The sequence below is a fragment of the Patiria miniata genome, unplaced genomic scaffold (genome assembly GCF_015706575.1).
Source record: "Patiria miniata isolate m_02_andy unplaced genomic scaffold, ASM1570657v1 HiC_scaffold_9, whole genome shotgun sequence".
In the NCBI taxonomy this organism is placed as follows: Eukaryota; Metazoa; Echinodermata; class Asteroidea; order Valvatida; family Asterinidae; genus Patiria; species Patiria miniata.
Genome location: NW_024037076.1, coordinates 24440751 through 24462430, shown reverse-complemented (window position 1 = coordinate 24462430; position 21680 = coordinate 24440751). Strand labels below are relative to the sequence as shown.

Sequence of the window (21680 nt, the reverse complement as noted above, 5' to 3'; positions counted from 1 at the left end):
GTAGTACCAATACATTTATTTCCCGCTTTTTTATAGCCATGTGCACATATTTTCCAATAGGCCTACTACAATGAACGTAATTTTCTTTCCACTTTTCACTCAAAAGAAATTGGAAACAAAAGTCTTTCACTGAACACATGTCATTATGATTTTATTTAAGGATAATTTATAGTGAGCTATGTGACGATCATCTGGCCCATTCGTATTTATTTCAATTTCAGAAAATATCCGGAAAAAATACTATTGTCAATATTGACGATGTCAATCTTTGATGACAGATGACGAACATCTGATAACATTACACCATCTGAAAACAAATCCTTGTTTTTCACTGAGGCGCTCATTACAATATCCCATCGCAAATGTTTTTTCTAAAGCCCTATTTTTGTCATCTTCTAAGTCCTAATTTTGTATTTTGGCCTTTCACTGTTACACCTTATTCGGTGCTATTTCTTATTAAAATGAAATAAAACAAACTTTTTTCCCGACCTCATTTCAAGATAAAAATACAAGCTCGATCGCATCTCGAAAGCTGCGGGCCAACGAATTCGTGTTCATGCATGAGTCTAGTGATATATTTCTGGAAGGAGTTGTGTTTTAGTTAAAACAATTACAACAGGTTTTTGACTTCAGAGACCCTGCCTTTGAAACCAGTTTGATCATGTGACATGTTGGGGCTGGGCTGCTGATACTTTTGACAAAGTTTGGTTGAAATCGGTCAAAATATGTTGGAGCAATGTCAACGTTTGTTACTAACTAACAACGTTTGTTACTAACTAACAACGTTGTTACTAACTAACAACGTTTGTTACTAACTAACGGAGAGACAGATGATTTGTTAAGGTGCTATCCCGCAGCTAAAACAAACCAGGATTTTATTTCACAATGGCCAAAGATTTAGCAAAAGGACCACAGGTCCAGTGTATAACGCAAGAAAAACGCACAGATATGACATGTAATCTCTTCATTTATGATACAGTAATTTATTTAATATGTATTTGGCAAACGACAATGTTTATTTACAATATTGACACATACATAATGGGCCGATGCATGGGGCTAAGTCCCTATTTGTATTAAGGGTTATGCAGAATGGGGTGAAAGATACGAATATTATTACTGAAATCGGTATCTCGGTAACATCCAGTCTTAAATTGCCCGCTCAGACAAATGCCACTGTTGCGTTTTACTAATTGAAACACCTGTTGGGTTAACCACAATATTCCAAATCACCGACATAACGAGCATTACTTAATAATGTGAAAGTGAAAGTATAAAGCCCACCATCAACCAATGTACTTTCACTGCTTCAACTTTCATTGATATCAAGATATTACAAAATGCGCATTCATATCGGGTTTTTTTTTTATTAAAAACTTCAATAATCGTATCTTTCTTCTGTGTTGTCAGTGAACATGCAGCATTCTGCAATATTGTTATACATCAGGTAAAATTTGTTGTGTGAATTTACTGGAAGCGTGTCTTATAACTGCGCTCCTAATTGAATGAATTCTATTTCGTGCGGGCATAGGCCCACATGATGAAAAAGGACCTGTTTTCAAAATGTAAATTTTCACCGTGAGCACCACACCTTTTAAATTCATCTTTGGGGCTTTGCAAATTTGTTTTCCTGTAAATTACATAATTTTCAATCTGTAGGCATGAACTGCGGACGGTTACGAACGACAATTCCGATTGAATAACAGAAACAGCCTCGGGCGCGCACCGTTGACATGTCCCCAAATTGAACAAGATGGAAATTGGATTGGAATAAGATTTTCACGGGGAAAAAGGTCAGGACGATAAATATCTTGTCCTTGGGCAATTGAAGTGTGATTTCCTCAGTTATTTTGAAATAGTGAATCAGAGTAAACGGCTCTTAACCTCTGTGCAAATTTCGTAGTCCAGAAAGAAACATCGTTATGGAAACTAGCCAGAGGGAGATTGTTTTCACTGTAAACAAAAATAAACCTGGGAAGAATTTACCGCAAAAAATTAAACATTAAGGCGTCAATTTTAATAACAGATAATTTTGCGAATATCAGTTATCTCACAAACGTCCTGCAAATTTTGTCTCTGGAATATGAAATTGTATCCATGTAACCAAAAACTCTGGGTGATTATTTTCAACTGATATACATTACTCGGCTCATCTCTCCTCGTATTGTTTTTACATGGATATGACAAAGAACTTATTTTAACTCAGTGCATCTTTTCAGCCGCGTCTTACAGTGGCATATACTCAAGGACCACAATGGACTATAGTAGACATTTTTCTTTGTTTATCAAGTTGAAAAAATAATAATAATGACTTTGCAATGGCATGTGTATACTCCATTTGTAAGTGTGTGGTATTCACTTTTCGACGACTGATTCTGTAAAATTTTAATAATTGCTATAACTAACTCCTAATTTAAGCACTCGTCGGGTCATTGTGGGGACAGTGGTTTCTGTCCTTTCGAAAACATAACTTCGGCATAATACTAAACAAACAGAATTTTTTGAAGCCGAATTCTCATTTTTGCCAATAAATAAAAAACCGGCTAATTATGGTACTTTGTACAAAGTTTTCCTCATAATATACACAACAAATCTCTCTAAAAAGGATCACACTATAGACACCTTGCAGTGCGCCCTCTCTGAGGGCAGTTTTTGTTCTGTAAATACAGTGACAATGAAAGTTCAAAGTGTCTATATGCTCATGCGTATCACAGAGGAATACAGACTTGCCCTCATATGTGACGTCAGACGGAAGGAGTCTATTTAGTAAACGGGAGTAAGCTCTATTACCGAGTAGCGCATAAGCACAAACTGTTGATGGGGGGGGGGGGGGGGTCTCCCCTAGGTAACACAGGATATTAATGTGGCTATTGTCTTCGGGTTTATGAGTAGTTCTCGTTGACTTTAAAACAGCCCTTGAGGAACTGCTAACCCGATTCATGCCTTCCATGCAGTTGACTGTAACAATAATATTTACACTCTAAATGTATTTTCTATACCGTGTATACTTAGGCTATACAGCGTACAGAACCTGTACCTATTTCAGATTGGTCACGGACTCTTGTAGGTAAATATTCCTGAAAAATATCACGGTGACTCCTAGGTATCATCTTGCCATTAGCCTATGTGAGATATATGGCGGACACAATAGGAGGGCGCTATTTGGAGTGGTATAAGAGATTATACGGCTGCTCAGCTATAAGTCTATATAGTTGTTTGCCTGGTTTCTCTAAATAGCTAAAGACCACTGATCTTTTTGTAATCCGGGTTTCCGACAGGCTTAAATGTTTTAATTTACGGAAGCCAAGCACAGCATTGAGCTCAAATGCCTGCTTTATGCAACCTTTATGGTTGGTGGCACAGCTGCCTTATTTGTATGTTTGAAAAATGTTGGTCCACACCCTTTACTCCATACATTTTAGAACGCAGGGACCCATATATGAGGTGCCTCTTGGATAACATACAGTTCTGGCTAGATATCTGGCAAAATAATATATTAACATTATGACACATACTGTCAAGTCCCCTGACGCCACTTAGGCAAAGATTTCTTCGGTGCACATCGTATATCATTGGTGCTTTTTTGTATAATCTTGTACCTCATACAGTTTATCCTACATGTGAGGAACCACGGTGCACTTGGATTAATTCAAATGACTGTGATTGTGAATAACGTCAATGAGAGGTATGACCCAGGTCATGTGCCTGGTATCCTCGAAAGTTACACAGCAGTGCACGATGACGGCATGGAACCAGTCAAGGCGTTGCAGCCAATGAAAACGGCTGAATTTGACGCTCATTCCCCATCCATCGTCCAGGTAACAGACCTCGGAGCTATAAACTCGACGCACTGCTCAAGGAGTCCGTCCCTCCAAAGCCACAGTCCACCCTTCTCCTCTTGATATCCCCAGCATCACCGTGATGATCGACCCTGGTGACTACCGAGGTACCACCACTCCTTGAGCCGTGGTGATGCGACCCACTACCGCTCCTAACATCGTCCAAGTCCGAGCCCTCGGCAGCAAGGTGTTCGGTCTCCGAGTCGTGCTTCCGCTTGGCGCTGGCCATCTCAGCAGCGTGTTTCTTGCGCCACTTGGTCCGACGGTTCTGGAACCAAACCTGCAGTTCGAGAAAGAATAACACTGAAACGTTGAGGATAAATTCGAAACCACCTTAAAGTCATAACATCATCTCAATTCAAAAGAGACTCGGAAACACTAATCTTTCTCAGTTCTTTAAGGCGCACATGGTTTAATCACTGCGTCAAAGAAACAACTCTTTTCGTAAAAATGTGCATTGCGTAGTCTTTGTTTAAATACGAAAGCACTTCGATGTGATTTTGTAAACCATGAACCCAATACTCCGATCCCAACTCTGATCCTATGAATTAAAAGTTTGCATCGTGACTGAATTGTTGGCACGTGGCAGAAAGACGACAAACATAAAGGGGATGGAAAGCCACAAATCTTTTTGTTTGATTCCTACGTTGACATATTTAGATATTTTGTCTGATTTGTAGTTCATGAAAATTACATGTGTCATTTTTAAACCTTACGACCGAGCCGTACATTGATTGCGGCCGGGTAAGCGCACGACAAAGCTGAGTCCACTAAACACGGCGATGTGTATACACCATAATGACGCTAATATATTCATGGGATTCTCGAGCTTTCAAAAAGAAACAACCGTTTATTACTAAGATGACAAATCTGGCCAAGCTGTCCCAACACCACCGAAAGCAAAAGTGCCGCCAAGATTTGGCGGGCATTTTCCTCCCTTCCTCCTCCAGGTCTCTATGTTTACTCCCCGCACGATGAAGTGTAATTGCTGAATATTACAACAGAGCAAACGAACCTCTGGCTTTGAGCGCAGGCCCCGAGCCGCTTCGGCCCAACCCGCCCAAATCAAATACAACCTCACGATTACTGGTCTCCGCCAATTAAAGACGGGACAAAAACTCCTTATCTTATCGATGGAAGGGGAGGCGTATTTATGGTTGAAAATGACCCATAAGCGTGACTAATGTCAGCGTAATGGCGGACAACTTAGGAGATGCTTCTTCATCCGTCTTGAGGAGGTTCCCTCGTGATGCGGTAACTTACCAACGCTTGATAACAACTAAGCATGATTAACGCATTGTGTGGCAACCGCCTTCCGCGAGCACACGACCGATTCAATGCTTTGCCTTGTTCCGTCTCCTCTCAACGCACGCTTCGCATTCAAAGCCACCAGTGGTCGTTTATTAAACCCCCATGTAATACCACCTAAATCAAAGAGGGAACACGTCCGGGGCTTTACAGGTCCCCCTTTTTCTCTCTCTTCTTAAAAAAAAAACTCCGAGGCGATAGCCTGATGGTGATGATGATGATGTACAAGAACAAGATACCGAGACAGATGCTAAACGACCGGGGGATGAAGTGGGCGAGTGGCCGGTCGGACATCATTGATGAACCCCGCGGAAGTCGTTATCGGCTTCCTGTGACTTCCGCCAACCTGCCGCACTGACAGGTAACTCTGAAGTGGGCACTCCAAGCCCAGGCTGGGCCACCCTCATCCTGAGATTAGCAGATTAAGGGCCGGCCGGGACTTCTCTCCCTCCATCAGCCACTATTACCATCATCACTCGCGTCTTGTTGGTTCATCGCGTGTTCCGGGGAGGGATATTGTTTTTGTGTCAGGTTAATTTTCAGGATGGGGCGATCAAAGTGCGCGTATATCATCAGCGTGATTGAACGCGCCCCTGTACAGATAGACACACAGCACATCAAAGTAACTATAATGCCAGATGACAAACCGTGACGAAAACACAATGAGAATTTGCAACATTTCCCCACTCTATCATGTCCAAATGTGCATTTTAACTTTACATTTAAAGTATTGTTTCTTAAGCAGGGTAATTTTACACTTGCAGCAGCGACTTTGAAATTAAATTTTGAATAAAACAGTCAATAACAGTCTATAGTATAAGCGTTTGGAAAATGTTAAGAGCACATTTCAGTATTATACTGTACCTTACACTGCGTATTTAAAGTGTTTTTTTAATGAACTTGAACTCGAAGTTTACCATTCTTTTTTAGATGATCCTAATGTAATCGCATAGGCATATACTCTTATTGGATTTGGTAAGGTTAGAATTAAAATATCTCGGACATTTAAAACAGATGGGTATGTTTATCCGCACATGAAAATAGGCCTACTTCCATAGCAACATGAACAATGTAAATTCTGATGCTGGAAATATAAAATATTAACGTGAGACCAAGCCAACAAGCGCACCAAGCAATGACATATACTCATCTTAATTTGAAATAAACAGGTATCATGATGTCAGAGTCTTTACGCACTTTGTTTTTATCACTATGATGAACGTGCATCGTGAAAACAAAGAGAACGTCGCCCGACCTTACACAACGCGAAACAGGTGAAAGTGATATATCGCACAAAAAGGTTAGAAAAATAGCGAAAACCTACAAAAACACAAACCGGACCAGAATTGTTGGAATAGAGAATGATTAATGAATGTACACGAAGTAAAATCAACATTGGCTGCGATATCCCGAGCGCAGACCTACCCACGGTCTATCAGCGATAATGATACACATGTAAACGGCAATAGTTGACCATTTAAGACTAATGATTGCTCCGGCACGTGCTCGCGCAGACGATCAACACGATTTTTTCCCGCCATAATTTTTGGGCGCGCAAACACCGTGAATCATTACGGTGACAACGCCATTATGATATCTCCCTTGCTCAATTAGTCAAATGAGTTTGTGCTGACTCCGCGCAGGACTGAGCTCCATGTAGAACTCCCCTCCTTTTCTTCGCTTGCTCTTCCACGCCCACTGCACATTGTTACACAAATTGATAAATTACACGGAATAATGTGTGTGTCGACGTCCCACTGCTGCGCCGGCACTCTCTTGATTTTTTGTTCTTTTTAAAGCAGAAAGCCCTCGATTTGGCACTTGTCACGTTGAGGCGGGAGAGAGTGGAGAATCGTTTTGCGCGCGTTCAACAAATACTCGTTGTGCGGCGGAGTAATAATGACCGTGTGTGATTACTACGCGTTGTGTACGTTGTGCGGTCCTTGCACCAATTGATGATGATTTTTAACCAATCAACGTCATTCAAGACGGTAATTAGGGCTTTTGCCCCGCGTAAACTGAAACTGCCAAAATAAAAGCGAGACTGGATATTCCTGGCGGGCTTCACATTTCGGTCACTTGATGTGGTAATTGATACGTCATAAAAAAAACGGGAATCGACACAATCGAGTTTGCAGTATTTTTTTTCTAACCTTTTGAAATTATTGCTGCTTCATCGACAGTGTTATGATTATTTTTAAAGATTTACTTAAGTATACTGAATGATAATACAACTGATATATTCTGAGGCAACTATATTGTGTGTGCTGGTTCTGCTGTTGGGCAAATTTATTGCGAAACAAGGTGGAAGTTTTTAACGATAAAACAGTAATTGATGATTCGAGGAAAACGGAGATTACATTAAGGGCCAATAGCTCCGTGGAACGTATTTAACGAACAGCTCGTAGCAGACAATGCTCAATTTTGGCGCCGGAAACCCTCTCCTCAGTCACTGATTATTTTGAGGCAATTTATCGGGTCATTTCACACAAATTGGTTGCATGTACCTAATCATGGTGAATATCATTTTGACTGCCATGTTAATTGTAGACATCAAAATCTTCAGTGCCCACACGGCTCCTCCCCAACAAATCCTCATAGTTTTTTTATAAACTTCCAAAGTGGCAGTATTTGTATTATTTGGTTGAACAATTCAAGTTATAGAACCATTCAAGTTTGAGTTTCTCTGAAATAATTTAGTTTAACGTATAGGTGTATTGACTACGTAATAGAAAAAAAACAAAATGTCTTTCCGAAGACATTTCACCAGGATAATGTCTAGCAACGTGAGTTAAACGACAACATTATATTTTGTTCTCCTCTATATCATTCTGATAATTTTGTAGCAAAATGTCTGAATTACCTTCTGTTAAATTAAATAAATGCCCAGTTATTCGTCATCGAATGTCAAAGTTTTATTATTCACCTGTTGGCTTTATTCGTAATGGGAATTTGAAGCTGAATTAAACATGCACTTCTACCATAGTGAAGCCAAGTATGCGAGCATGTTATAATTCGGTACGACCCTACGACCATGAAAAGAGGCTGAACGACCGGCAATTAAGGCCCTAAAAAGTGCAAGCAACTCGGTTGTCTCGCGGATTGTACAAGCTCGAGACTTGAAGTTGCCGAGGTGTAAAGGACATCACGACCATGCTGTGGCTGGTATCCTTTGATGAAGGCCCGTACCGCACTCTGATGTACCCCCTCAGGCACCCCTGACACAATACCCCACCTGTCTGCTTGATACCGATTTGATGTTGAAGGGGGCTTACGGGAAGACTGGCCACCAACGAAGACCGATCCGCGGGGAAGTTGAAAATATTATTTTTCTATTAGAGGTTACAGCCATGCAGTGACGAGGAATTGTGCGACTTGGTACTCCATCGAGTAAATTAATGGCCTCAACCGGGCATTAAGTGATAGCTACAGAATAAAGACAGGTGGAACTTGAGTGGCTACAACACCGAGGTGGCCGCATTATTGACGGGCGGTCACAAGAGTGGTCGCAATGGACAAGGGCCTCAATGTCAAGGATTTAAACATTGTATCTTTGTAATGGCAACTCTTTGGGACCAGGGTCTAAGGGCAGTTTGCGGTCATTTCCGCGACAAACAGTGGGAATTTTCTGTTGGCATTGTTGAGCGCACTGTGCCAGAAAATTAAAGAATCCCAACAGTCAATTTCTTAAATAAAGAGAAACGCATCGCCAAGTAGTTTCAGATCATCACTAATTTATAACAACATGTCACTGTCCCATTTCACCGTGATTCCCAAATAAGGTCCGCTTCGGAAATGAAAACAAGTTGCGTGTACTTTTCTCACCACGGGGGGAAAAGAAAGGTGTGTTAAAGGCCAACGATTTCTACATATGCGGTGAGCAATTTGTTGCTTCTTGCGTATACACAATCATGAAGACTGTATTTTCAAACCATCGGACTTCGCTTAAGTGGGCAAGGCCGAGCCCTCTGAACCGATGACACTCTGAACTTGTCCAATACGAATCGGAAGCAGTAACATTTTTGTCTTGTTGGGTTGTCTGAATCTATGTCGTCGTGTGTCTCCCCTCCTCTATGGTTGATCTCTCCCCTCCCTCACGGGGTTTGGCCTGATCGAGAATTCGCCGGTTGTGTTATTCCAGAAGTGTCGGCTTCATTGCCTCGTCTTTCGTCACTTCGCGCCACTTGCGACAGTCGGCAAGCTCTCCAAGATGACGACATGCTAACAAGCCTATCGTCGGATACCATTCACTGTTCCTGATCAGATTCAACCTTTTTGTGTGCTCAGGAGCTTGATTTACTCTTGTGCCGAGTTAACCCTTTCGGTTTAATGCGCAGGCGTACATAAATGTTCACATCATACTTTGATGTTTAGTATTTCACCAACATGCGAATTTAGAGAAATCGAACTGCCAGGTAACCCAGAAGAAATGACCAGTCTACAAATTCCCATCAGCATTTCAATTTAATTTCTTGTTCTCTTGATCGTCCCTTTTTGTATTCGTCTTTTTAAAAATGTTATTGATATGTGCGCATGCGCGCTCCAGCCGAGGGTAAATTCAGCACACAGAAGCATATCAGAGAGTTAATGTGACAGTGAAGCAATGCCAGTTGCCTCCGTTACACCTGGGTGCTATCTGTCAGTCAATGACACGTTGAGGCTGATCCCCCACAGCCTATTACGGACCATCGCTAATGCCGGAACCAGACTCCATGCTATTGTGTCTTGTCTGTATCCGAGAACCTGACTCAGACCGGCGCGCACACACGGGGACTGACTCGGGAGCTTAACCTCCCCTTCAGTTCTGGGTTTGTTTGTCCGCTGGCGTTCCTCCATCATTCCAAACACGCTGAAGTAATAAAGACTGATCCGGTCAAATTATCCCTAATCCCCGCTCGCCTTCAGGCCCGGCCGTGGCCTAATCCTCAATCATTTTATTTACTCGCAATACTTCATAACGACATACTAGTCGCGCTTTTTGCTTTGGCATTTTGCGGCTGGGACGATCCAGTTTCGAGCGGGCCGTCGTTGGTGGCGCCCTGTCAGCACCACTCTGCTGTTGTTTACGCGGCAGAAGAGCTACACGGCCACAGAGAATCGAGGAGTGACTTTGAACCGACAAGCATGACTTGAAAAAGATACAACAGCTGAAGCCCAAATAAAACAAAAAATGTTGTACTTCATCGAAAGGAATTTCAGATCTTTCATTAAAAACCAAATGGGCTAGCCAAAGATCATTTGTACAATTTCGCCGGCAAACCTAATCATTTTCATATACAACTTGGGGCACTGGCGCGCCCCGTGGGTGGAATTCACATTAAAAGTATCCGATGAAATTGCCGCAGGCAGCGGGGGAACACCTCACCATCATGAAAGCTATCCGACAATCACTCGAAATGGGACTAAGATCCGACACGGTGTCTTAAAGAGGTTTGGCTGTTTTATTTACTTTTTTCCTCGCTGTATTTTCTTTCTTGCTTTGGCCTGCTGATTCAAAAGTTGCCGACAAACAACGGCGGTGTTTCTTCTTTCCCGCTGGATAGCCCAGGGGGAAATCGTGCATATCTATCGGCCAGAGATTGCTGGCCGCGCACGCTGAACTGTAACATCGCAGGTGTGGGCGCCGGGCCACACCGTGCCAATGCCGCGTGAGTGCTGGGGCTAATCGCTCAATTTCACCCGTGTCTTGTTTACCGCGGTGCGCTTGCACTTTTTTACACCGGATTCCTTGAGTATTTTTTTCTTGTGTGATGATGAGGTATACTTGCAACACGTGTGGCCGCCTAATGGGTTGTTGAATGAGGGCAAGTAATAGGTTGTTTGTAAGATACTAGAGTAAGTTCATGGTTGGTGCACCGCTTGAGTTCCTTGCCTGGCACTAATAAGATCTTGGTTATTGAATGCCTTCATTTGTTCAGAATTATTTACGGTAGCAAAAGTACGATATTTTGACGCTGCTCATCTTTTGAAATATATTTCTACCGTAACTAGTAACCAGGAACAACAGTTGAAAGCGAGTCACTTTAGATATGACTTATCTTTTAAATTGTACCAACTTACAAAATCTTTTCCTCAATCGACAGTCAGAGAGTTATTTAGTGAAAACTGACAGCGCAACCTCAAAGAAATATATTACACAAGAGGGTCGTCTTCCGGATTTAAATCTTCCGTTTGAAAAACTTACAATAAGGACCTTTTCAAAAGAAATCCCCAAACACTTACTTGGCACTTCATTCATGATAATTGACGGGCTGCATTTCTAACACGGAGTGACCCCGAACCCACTTCCTGCAATCACCTTTGATATTTTCCTTCCTTTATCGGCTGGTATTTCACCAATTTGGGCCTCTCCAAAGTTCATCAATACCTGCGCAAATATGATGAAGTTTTGATTGGGGCAATAAACCCCGGGTTCCCGGTGTCCCGGCAAATCGATTCCCCGTTCCGGAAACTGATAGAGAGCGCCCCCGGGGGCAAAGACCGCCAATTGAACACACGACCGAGTCTAGGCCCAGCTTACTCCGCGGTGTGCCGTGTCAATTGACCCGTTGTCTGTTGTTGTGCGGTCTGAGGAATACTTGAAATACGCGGCTTCTGGTTATGGGAAAGCACTTAAAAATAAACGGTGTTCAAAATGATTGCTACATGCTGCGAAATCTTATCACAATTTGACCGTAATTTGGGACTGCTAAACTATTTGAGTTTGTTACTCGCCTGTACATTTTGTTTGAAAAACTCCTCCACAAATTTGAACTTTTATTATCATTTTTGTTGACAAAGAATCTTCAATGTTTGCAATATTTCAAAAAAGATATTGTTAGACCCCATGACGCAATTAACAGGGGGAAAAAATGACCTTGAATAAATTTGATTGACACAAGGATTTAACAAAGTTCGCACCTGTGAAGCTACTTAACACCGGCGTTAGTAACGAAGGCCGCGAGTTATTTGTAGCCACATTACAAAAACAACAATTCTACAAATAAAAGTCATGAGCCCTGCAGTGAACTCAACCACCAAATATTCCTTTGATTTAACTCTCCTTCTGATGTTGTTTCTTAAAACTGAAGATTAAATCGAACCCACGACCTACGGATAAATTGTCAATTTTCTGACCTTTTACCCAGACACAGCCAATGGATCTGAGCAACAAAATGACTTTAGGCCTTCCTCCTCCCTGAAGATACAGCTTTTATCATCTTACCCCTTAGTAACATAGAAACCTTTACAATTAAAATGATCAAGGAATAAGTTGCTCGTGTTTGGTCTCACCTTAACTTGACTTTCTGTCATGCCGAGAGCGTAGGCCAGTCTAGCCCTCTCAGGCCCGGCAAGGTACTTGGTCTGCTCGAAGGTCTTCTCCAAAGCAAAGATCTGCTGTCCGGAGAAGGTAGGCCGTGTGTGTTTTTTCTTCCCGTCCTTGTCGACGGGGCTACAACTTTGAGAAGCCTGTTGAACTGGAAGAGAGAACAACAGTGGATTAAATAGACAATCTAGTGTGATTAAACTTTAGATAATTTAAATCTTACATAATTATGGCTCTGGAGTAAATCTGTTAAATGAAAAGTTATTATACTCAAAAGTTAATTGAAATATAAAACAATCAAATCAAATATTTAAAACCACAAACATTCAACATGGAAAAATATAAATCCTAAAATTATGTGATGTGGTATATCGTCAGCCATATACTCTAAAAATAACTTAGTCCAAATATTGACTGGTTTTCCTAGTAATTGAAAATTGACTATTAGGAAGTTAGTTAAACATGCAAAGTTTCATACAATGACTAGAAAAAGTTGTTGGATTTGACTTCAATTTAAGTAATTTACATAACTATTTTTCAATACTGACTGGAAAAATCTAGTCAGATTGACTGATTTTCAGTTGCACCCAGCTGACCCTGAATGGCTAGTCAAATGTAACTGGTTTCTAGTCAAATCTTACTACTGGTATTTTTTTAAAGTATTACCTGGTATAGTTACACAAACTTGCAGGAATTGGGCAAAAAATAATTGGCCGAAAATATTTGCTCAGCCGAACTACGTTACTGGCTTAAATGTCAGCGATGAATATGGCTTGATGACTCGCTCTCAGTCGTGTGTTTCGTAAGAGCATCAATTTGAAAAGCATTCTCAAACTAGCAGTGCCATGCAATTGGGCCCAGGTATTGTCAAGGGATATCGTTGGTTCAACCTCGTTTCGTATTCATTATGTCGGGCGCTGTGGTCATTTCGATTCGTGTGCTGTGGTACATGGGTTCGAATCTTGGCGGGGAACATGGTGCTTGCGCCCTTGGGCAAGGCACTCAACTATGATTGCCTCTCTCCACACAGGAGTATAAATGGGTACCTGTGAAGGTAGAGACCATTTTGCGCGGATCTCGAACTGCTGCATGGTCTCATTCCTGATGAACAGGGATAATAATTGTGATGCGCATTTGATCATATTCTTATAGAAATTTACGCAATACAAGTGTGCGAATTATTAAATTATTATAATTAATCTTATATTTATTAGGACGGGTCAGCCTGCAACTCCAATATCCACAACCGACGTTTGGACGTCACAATTTGAGACGTGCAGAATATATAGGTTAAAACTTAAATGCCGCAAAAACGTTTAAAATTTACAGATACTAATACTATATTAAGGGGTGGGGCAACTATCTGTGAGACTGCCGCGATTCTAGACTCCTACTCGTAACGTCTCTAATATATGTTTATTTCCTCTATAACTTCCCTCATAAATGTTTAATTGTATTTGTCAAGAGAGCTCTGAAGTATCTGGATCAATTATCCATCATCCGAAACGACATACACACAGTGCCAGATTAATGTAGAAGACATAGGCCTACAGATCCATTTCTTTCATATAATCATCTTGATACGCACGTCTTTGCGTCATAATTTTGACTGGCTTGAGCTTTGGCCCGCTATTCAAAGAATCCATTTGGGGAACTTTGGAAATAAATAATTAAAGCTGATATCAAGGGGTTTCCAAATGTTCATTTTCTTGTAAATTTGAAATTATTCATATATGTTTATAAGCCGGCGATGGTCGACCTTTTTAAAACAATATTATGACTTTGAACGCGTGAATCATCTGTCTATACCAAATGGAGGCATAATCACAGTGTATATGTAACACGGGGTACATGAACACGAATTTAAAGAAATACAAGCCTCAACACAGTTATTTAAATTTCTCGCACAAAATCAACTTCATTCGTGAAAGTGCGACTATCATCGTAAATTCTCAGCGAAATGTACGCCTAGGCGAATCTTCGCGGTAGTAGATCGCAAAACTTTTGTTTTACGCAAAGGAATTATACCTTTAGTTCGCAACAGTTTCGATTGACCCAATTAACTTCATTATTTAAAAACAAAACTTATGTTGGATTCTTTCCTATTTCCAGTTTAAAAATTCAGCGACGGAAGATGGAATGTACAGCGCCACCAAACGTTTGAAACAAGTTACTTCTAGCCCCCCCCCCCTCCCCGCACGTTAATGTTGATACATAGAGCTATGAGACTTTCAGACACATACATCAGTCTCTCTTTTTTTACCAGACGAGTGAGGGTGTATCAAGAAGCTTGAAGACATCAAAAAGGTCATTATGAAAATCTGCGAAACTCAACAATCAGTTGAAATCAGCGAAACTCAACAATCAGTATATTAACTCAACAATCAGTATATAAACTGAACACTTAGCTCATTCCTGAAAAACGTTTTTGTTAAGAAACAATCATGTCTACACTATACATAGTAATCTTTTAGACAAAATATTACACAATTCGAGTTTCTTTGTGGGTTACCGAAGGTAAACACCAACAATTCGATCTGTACAAATGAAACCACAAACCGCCAAATATTTTGGTTTACCGGTTGGGGCAAAGAATGTTTGCTCTCTCATTATACACACGGAATTTTGTCTTTATCAGAAGCGTCAACAATACACAACGACCAATTTTGACGCATTCGTCATATCATTTCCAAGAAACACGTAACTGACAGAGGCAAATTGCCCCTTTCCTATCCCACTTTGGCACTAAATGTCGATAGAAATAATGCGAATAATAAGCGTCAAAATAATGCAGGGGAACGTTGGGAAGAAAAGAAAACCACGAGAATTTCATAGCGTCAGGTTAACAGTGGAACAGAATGAAATAAATAGAAACAGAATTTTCACCTTAATTTACCTATATTAAATTAGGCCTAATTTTTGCTTTTGAAACTCAAATTTCATAAATTTTAAATCCAACAAAAAAACCCAGATGAATATAAATTGTTTCCCAAATTGCCCTCGAGTAACCAAACTGTTACATGATCGAAGTCATGCTTGACGTTTTCATCCAGAGAAGATAATTTGTTTATTTAAAGCACTTGTAATCTTTAATCAGTTCAAAATCAACCTTTTCACTGTCTTGTTGCGGAGTGGAAGTAATACACAGCTACGAAAATCAAGCGTCAAACAAAAAGACAGAACAAAACATGAAAAACAATCAAAAGAAGAATTATAATTAATGACTTCATATTGACTTCATTGATGTTGATTAATGGCCACAATAGCAACATTGGCAATGCAGTGAAAACACACAACTCTGTTGATTTTGCGACTGATTTACAAGGACTTTATGGTAATTCATATTTGCAAGCTCTTTTTTCTTTTTACATATCAAATGTTTGTGCTATAGGGGCTTCAAAATTCATTACAAATGTAGCTTTGACTGGAGCTGTACGTATAGGCCTGCACCGTTCAACATCAACAGCATGCCTTTTAAATTAATACACCGTGCAAACAAATTACAAGGGCTACGAAATAGGAGGTACAGATTACGAAGAAATATGGCAATATTTCATTGGGAATACACATGTAGCATCAAAGAGTATTTACATAAGGCTCCACCTAAAAAAAGTACTATCCATGCACGCGTGTTGTCATTCTTAAAATAATAATAATAATGGACATGACATAAAAATACCAATTAAAAAAATGGAGAGACAAGAGGATCTAGTTTGTTTGGGAAACTGGTAGATGAAAAATAATTCCTCAGTTCCTTCAAGAAAATCCCGATCGAGGCAATAAATCAAAATTAAAAGCAAAAAAACTGACGCTGTTCGAGATGAATTTTTGGAGCCTTCCAAAAGCTGTAAATATAAATATTAAGGTCTCGATCTAAAAAGATGTCTTGAAGATGAAACCATCAAAGCGAATAATCCTCCAAAGCGATCTCCTGGAGTATGGGGGAACCTAGACAACCCTCAACGGCGCGTGACGGTCTGTCCTGATGAAACCCAGCTCCCGAGTACGGTAAATATTACATAAATCAGCGCCCTGCCTGACATTTATGACACCATCCTTTGATTGGAACTGCCAAGATCATCATGTACTACCGTGGTTTAGCTCTAGTTGATTACAGAAGCTATATACCAAGGATGGGTTTCGATCTGTGGCCATACAACGCGTACCGGCAACCGGTGACACGGGCTCTACCGTAGCAGACCGCCGGCTTGTTTGTTCGAGCCTGGCCCGGTCCAGCTTTCACGCTAATGAAATCAATTGTGAGGCCATTGAGTTTTATCCTCATCGACATCATAACGACCCGCCGGGAGATTTATCGCTTCTCTTGCCGTGTAACCACTGACTATCTCGGCCCTTCCTTCCTGGACTATTTTTGTTCTTCAAGAGTCGGGTTTATATCTCTTGATTGCCAGGAAATAAAAGTTGATAAAAAGAACTTTTACGATGGGAGAATGAAGTTGCGTTGGAGATTATAATTACGTCTTCGGCCTCTACTCTTAATCTTACAGACGCGTGACTTGGATGATACCGCTTGAAGGCTTGTATTGATTTGTGTGTATACTTTATGGGAATGAGATTGAACATGTAATTGAAAGTATGGATTTTAGTCTCTTTTATTTTTTAATTTTCTTTTGAAACCAGGTGGTCAACGCTACATAAACGGTTCGTTAAATTTTGTTTGCCCTTAAACAAAATGTTGACGACTCTCGGCGCGGCAATTAAAGATCAACACTGAAAATAATCGTACATTGTCCACTTAAAGTTAGAACGGTATAGCCAATTTATACAATGATTGATCGGTTTATTATGCACGTTTGGCTGAATGTAATGTAATTCATACCTTAATTAAATTCAATGAACTTGAAAGGGTGGTATCAGGTTTTTTAATGGATTTTATACAAATCTAGCATGTTAAAGAGATAACTACACTCTGCACATATTTTATGCATGGTGTTAGAATTTAATGGTAGTTTCGAAACATCATTTTTGAATATGTTGAATTGTTTAAAGGAAATATTGAAAATCTCAGGGGATATTGACAGAAGGTCTATCGTTTTTGTTTAAACAAAACAACAAAAACCCTAAACCCATCCAACACTGATAAAAGCCATCGTTTCAGTTTTTTTCGGAACATAAAGTCCACTATAATTATACAGAAGTCTCTCCAAATTCCCAAATTGCCAGATTGCCATTTCCCGATATTTGCTGCTCATAGTACCACTTTGTTTGACTATGACTATGTCCGATATTTCATATTCCATTCCTTTATTATCATTTATATGTTTCATTTCAATGAACTAATGGAAACACTTAATGATTTTCCTCCAGGCTCATATCATCAGACACTTCGCCCACGTGCGTCCAGTCAGCTCTAAAAGGGAACACTGGGGATACTATTAATCGCTTCATTGACAATATTTCAATACAGATTTGTACAAGAGCACCTGATCGTCTTGAGTAACAGACCCACGATCAATTAATCAATGTGTTAAAAATCCTATCCTATCTTGTATTGTTTTATAGCTGGAACGTTTTCAACAAGTGATGCAGTTTTTAATACTGTTTGCAAGCATCTTTTGATGTAACGACTAAAGATGCTGCCAATTTTGAAAAAAAGTTTAATGCACAAGTTATGGGTTATATGTAGGGAAAGCTCTTCAAGTCATGGTTGACAGGAACTCGGAAAACTATTCGTCTGAAAGGGTGAAAATTACAAAGTATTGTCCGAAGGAAGAAAACATTGAAAGTGACAAAATATCAGACTGTTAAGGCATAATTTCCGGGGAGTTGATTGCGCATATGTCAACAGTTAATTGAAATAATTTTCACATTGCCTTAGCATGCAATCGAACAGCTTAACAACTATTTCTTTTCTGTATGGATTGTGAAACACATTCAAGATCTCATGTTACTAAAGGTCGAGAATTTTTCAATCATTCTATAATTTTAGAATTTGAATAAAGGCTAGAAAGTTTAACTACGGTATTTAAAGTATTTTTTTATTTTAGGTTTTGCTTTCACGGTTGCTATTCACACAACTGAAGCCTTGATTTTCCAACCTGTTTTGTTTTTAATTGGAAAAAGAAATTACGCCTGGCGTCAGGTCATCTTCGCGGTACTATCATATTCTTCCTGACAATTTACAAATTATATCAGTTTCTTAGATTTTGAAGCCGGACTTTAAATATGCAGTAACTAGCGCGGTCGCCATATTGCATCTATGGTGCCAAATATAGTCAAACTGATTATGCATAACATTCCAACCTCATTCTCAATGCTCGTGCTCGGAATTTCAACTTTATGGACGGACAAGCTTGGGGTAGGAAGTGTTCAGGTGTTCATTAAAGAATTGACCGCAAAATGCCAGCATATACATGTACTTTAAAACTTTTGCATTGCAATTCATGTAGTCGTATAAGCATTGATTTTCAAGGTTTTTTTGTGCGTTGAATATGATATTTTGCAAAGCAAAACGTAAATTGTTAAACAAAAGTACGAGTGTTCATGCTTCTATTTTGCTACAGATTCTACGAAACTTTACTGTAATGGTTTCAAGTACTTACTGCAAAGATGGTTTTAGTAAATTTTATGTTTGGACTTTTGAGTGACTTACCTGGAGGGCATGGCAAGCGTGGATCCCGCCAAGCTGCCGGGGAATGTAGGAGATTTGCCGGCCAGTACAGCGCTGCCGGCCCGGTGGTCGGCACATGCAAGTCCGTGACAGGCTTGCCGAGGCGGCTCAAGTACATGTTGGCCGCCGTGCTGAACGGCGAGCCGAAGCGTGAGACCCCGGTCAGAAAGCCGGCAGCAGCGGCCGCTTGGCTGTTCTCCTGCCGGCCTAGAATGTCCGTGATCCCGTGCGGGGTGCCGTTGGCCAGACTCGGGTGGTAAGCCATGGAGATGGGCTTGTAGCTGCCCGTGGACGTCAGGCAAGCTGGCTGGGCAGGGTACGGGAACGCTGGCGTCTTCTCAGTCATACTGTGCAAGGCTGCCAGGGGTGGGTTACTCATGATGAAGGCACTGGATCGCGTGGCCTCCATCAGGTTTTGCAAGGACAGCATGGAATCGGCCATGCTGGGCACGTACATCCGAACAGCCAAACCAACACACGTCCCGAATGACACCTATAGGATACAAAAGTCACTGATGTTGGGCCAAGCACTTGACCAAAAATAGACTGATACAACGTGTTTGCTACTGTGACAATTTAACCAAACTGCAGCTGGGGATGATGCCACTATACGATGCCGAATCCTTCCAACACCTCAACACATGGTAGCCAAGACTCCGCCTCTTAGAAGCAAAGAGCTCTTCTGAATACAGCACTATTAAATACCGGTGCTGAGTATCGAACTTTAGTTCAGGAATCGTGAAAAAGGACCAAGCAACCATACACCAACACCACACAGTGCGCAGTTCCAAACGGTTGTGTGTATCTAGTAAGCACGGGTGATCTGTTAACTATTGACGCCGAGTACACAGCGGTGATATGCCGGTGTGTGGTGCAGGGCGGGCGTAGTTTAACAACCCAATCAATCAGATTTGCCAGATAGGCATTAATACTCGTAGCGATAATGCTCCTCAACTCGCCCGGCTTGTTTCCCCTTTCCCCTTTCCGTATCTCCATCATTTTTACCTCCTGAACACAGGCTCCTGATTGGCCAGTTGTGGGGAGAAGGGGTGGGCCACGTGACTGGTACCGACGAACCTGATTGGACGGATGTCTGTCCAGGACCACCCTGAATGGTTGATTGTCAGGGTGATGTATATGCCTGTTGGTGTTACACACGCGTGCTGCGTGTTGACTCACAGGCCACCAGAAGGAGAAAGAAAAACACGGATGGTCATTTTCAATCATCTCGGTACAACGTGTGAAAAATATTATCAACGTGATCATTTTTAAATAGTTGTTTTCTGTATGATTATCAAAACTCGTATATCTTTTTGCGAGCGAAGAAAAAGAAGAAGGTTTGACAACCTGATGCAGTTGTGCGTCCAATGGTCATTTTGACCATTTCGATATCGAACCCAGCACACCGCGGCGTAATACAGGTTGTTTGGATACAATCTGCATATTTCTAATACAACTACTATAGCTGATGAAGGGTGGAACGTCCTTTGAATAAATTAATACTAATAATAGGATAGAAAATATAATTATTTAAACTGAAATCACCTATTTGTTAAAATATGAAATCATGACTGATCTTTCTGTAGAGTGGCAGGACAGAAATGAGGCGATTTGGTGAAATTTATATTAGTTCCAGTAATCATGACCCTGCTATATTGTTTCCCGGTGGTATTTTGCCGGGTTGTAAAACCCAAACAATCAAGAAACAGATCCGAGAGATGACCCGTATCGCTCCGCTCGCCACCGGGCTCAACTCGACAACATGCCCGCCTGCCCTCACATCACCCAACCATCCACGGTGGTGGCCTGCACCGGACACAAAAAAAGCTGACACCCTGATACCCAAGTTGATACCAGACGGATAAAGGGGTCCTTGGGGTTGATGAGTAGGGGGGCTTAGTCGGGTACGAGTGAAGGTTGTTGTTGCTCCAATCGTACCACCGGGGAGTTGAGCGGCTCTCCGCCGGTGTCGCTCCCCCGAGGCGTCGGTGCGTTTCTCGCATGAGACGCTTGCTGTTCCAGTTGTTTTTTGATGATCTGTGTCCGCTGACAAGTTGATACAGACACACAGCGATGGGTGGAAAAAAAAATAAAGACAGAAATGCAACACGGAAGCTTTCAGACTTTATGCTGTTAAAAACAACCGTAAAATTTTACTTTGTCGGGCACTGGTGGCGATAATGCCGTGTTCGGGAAGGAGAGGGATTTGTATAGACTTACCGTTGTTATGGAAAACCGGGGGAATAAGCCGCCCACCAACTGTAAATATTAACATTAAAACCCGTAAAAATTGTAAAGATTTACTCTAATGGTCTGGTCAAATATGCCACATAGACCAACATGACATAGAGGGCCACGTCACCTCTGACGTCATGTTAATCGGTTGCCAACAGGCAAGACAACCAACAGGCAGAACAGCCTGTAAAGCGTCTTGTTCGTGTCCATCCCATATTGTTCAGTTCAATATCAATATTTCAAATTGATATATAAATAGAACAGTCTGCCCTTTGCAGACAAATATCAGCATCACGTGACCAAATCGTGCAGTGTAATAGCGTTAGATCACTATGGGGCACAGGCAAACGCCAAAAAGAAG

The 21680-nt window shown here is 41.1% G+C and overlaps 1 protein-coding gene across 1 annotated transcript; it reads right to left on the bottom strand.

Annotated features, from left to right (window-relative positions):
• Positions 1-846: 846 nt before the first annotated feature.
• Positions 847-20191, bottom strand: LOC119720765 (homeobox protein Nkx-6.2-like). The gene is made up of 3 exons (XM_038190599.1): positions 19067-20191; positions 12420-12604; positions 847-4119 (listed from the first exon to the last, which is right to left on the bottom strand). Exons 1-3 carry the CDS (start codon positions 19539-19541, stop codon positions 3835-3837), a joined length of 945 nt encoding a protein of 314 aa, XP_038046527.1. The 5' UTR covers positions 19542-20191; the 3' UTR covers positions 847-3834.
• Positions 20192-21680: the final 1489 nt, after the last annotated feature.

What these genes read in the sequence shown, in the direction of transcription:
- LOC119720765 (XM_038190599.1), bottom strand. Translation starts at nt 19,541, where the DNA reads ATGTACGTGCCCAGCATGGCCGATTCCATGCTGTCCTTGCAAAACCTG. An exon ending in ACGCTTGCCATGCCCTCCAG is followed by an intron (nt 12,605 to 19,066) that starts GTAAGTCACTCA and finishes TCTCTCTTCCAG; the next exon opens with TTCAACAGGCTTCTCAAAGT. An exon ending in TGACAGAAAGTCAAGTTAAG is followed by an intron (nt 4,120 to 12,419) that starts GTGAGACCAAAC and finishes CTCGAACTGCAG; the next exon opens with GTTTGGTTCCAGAACCGTCG.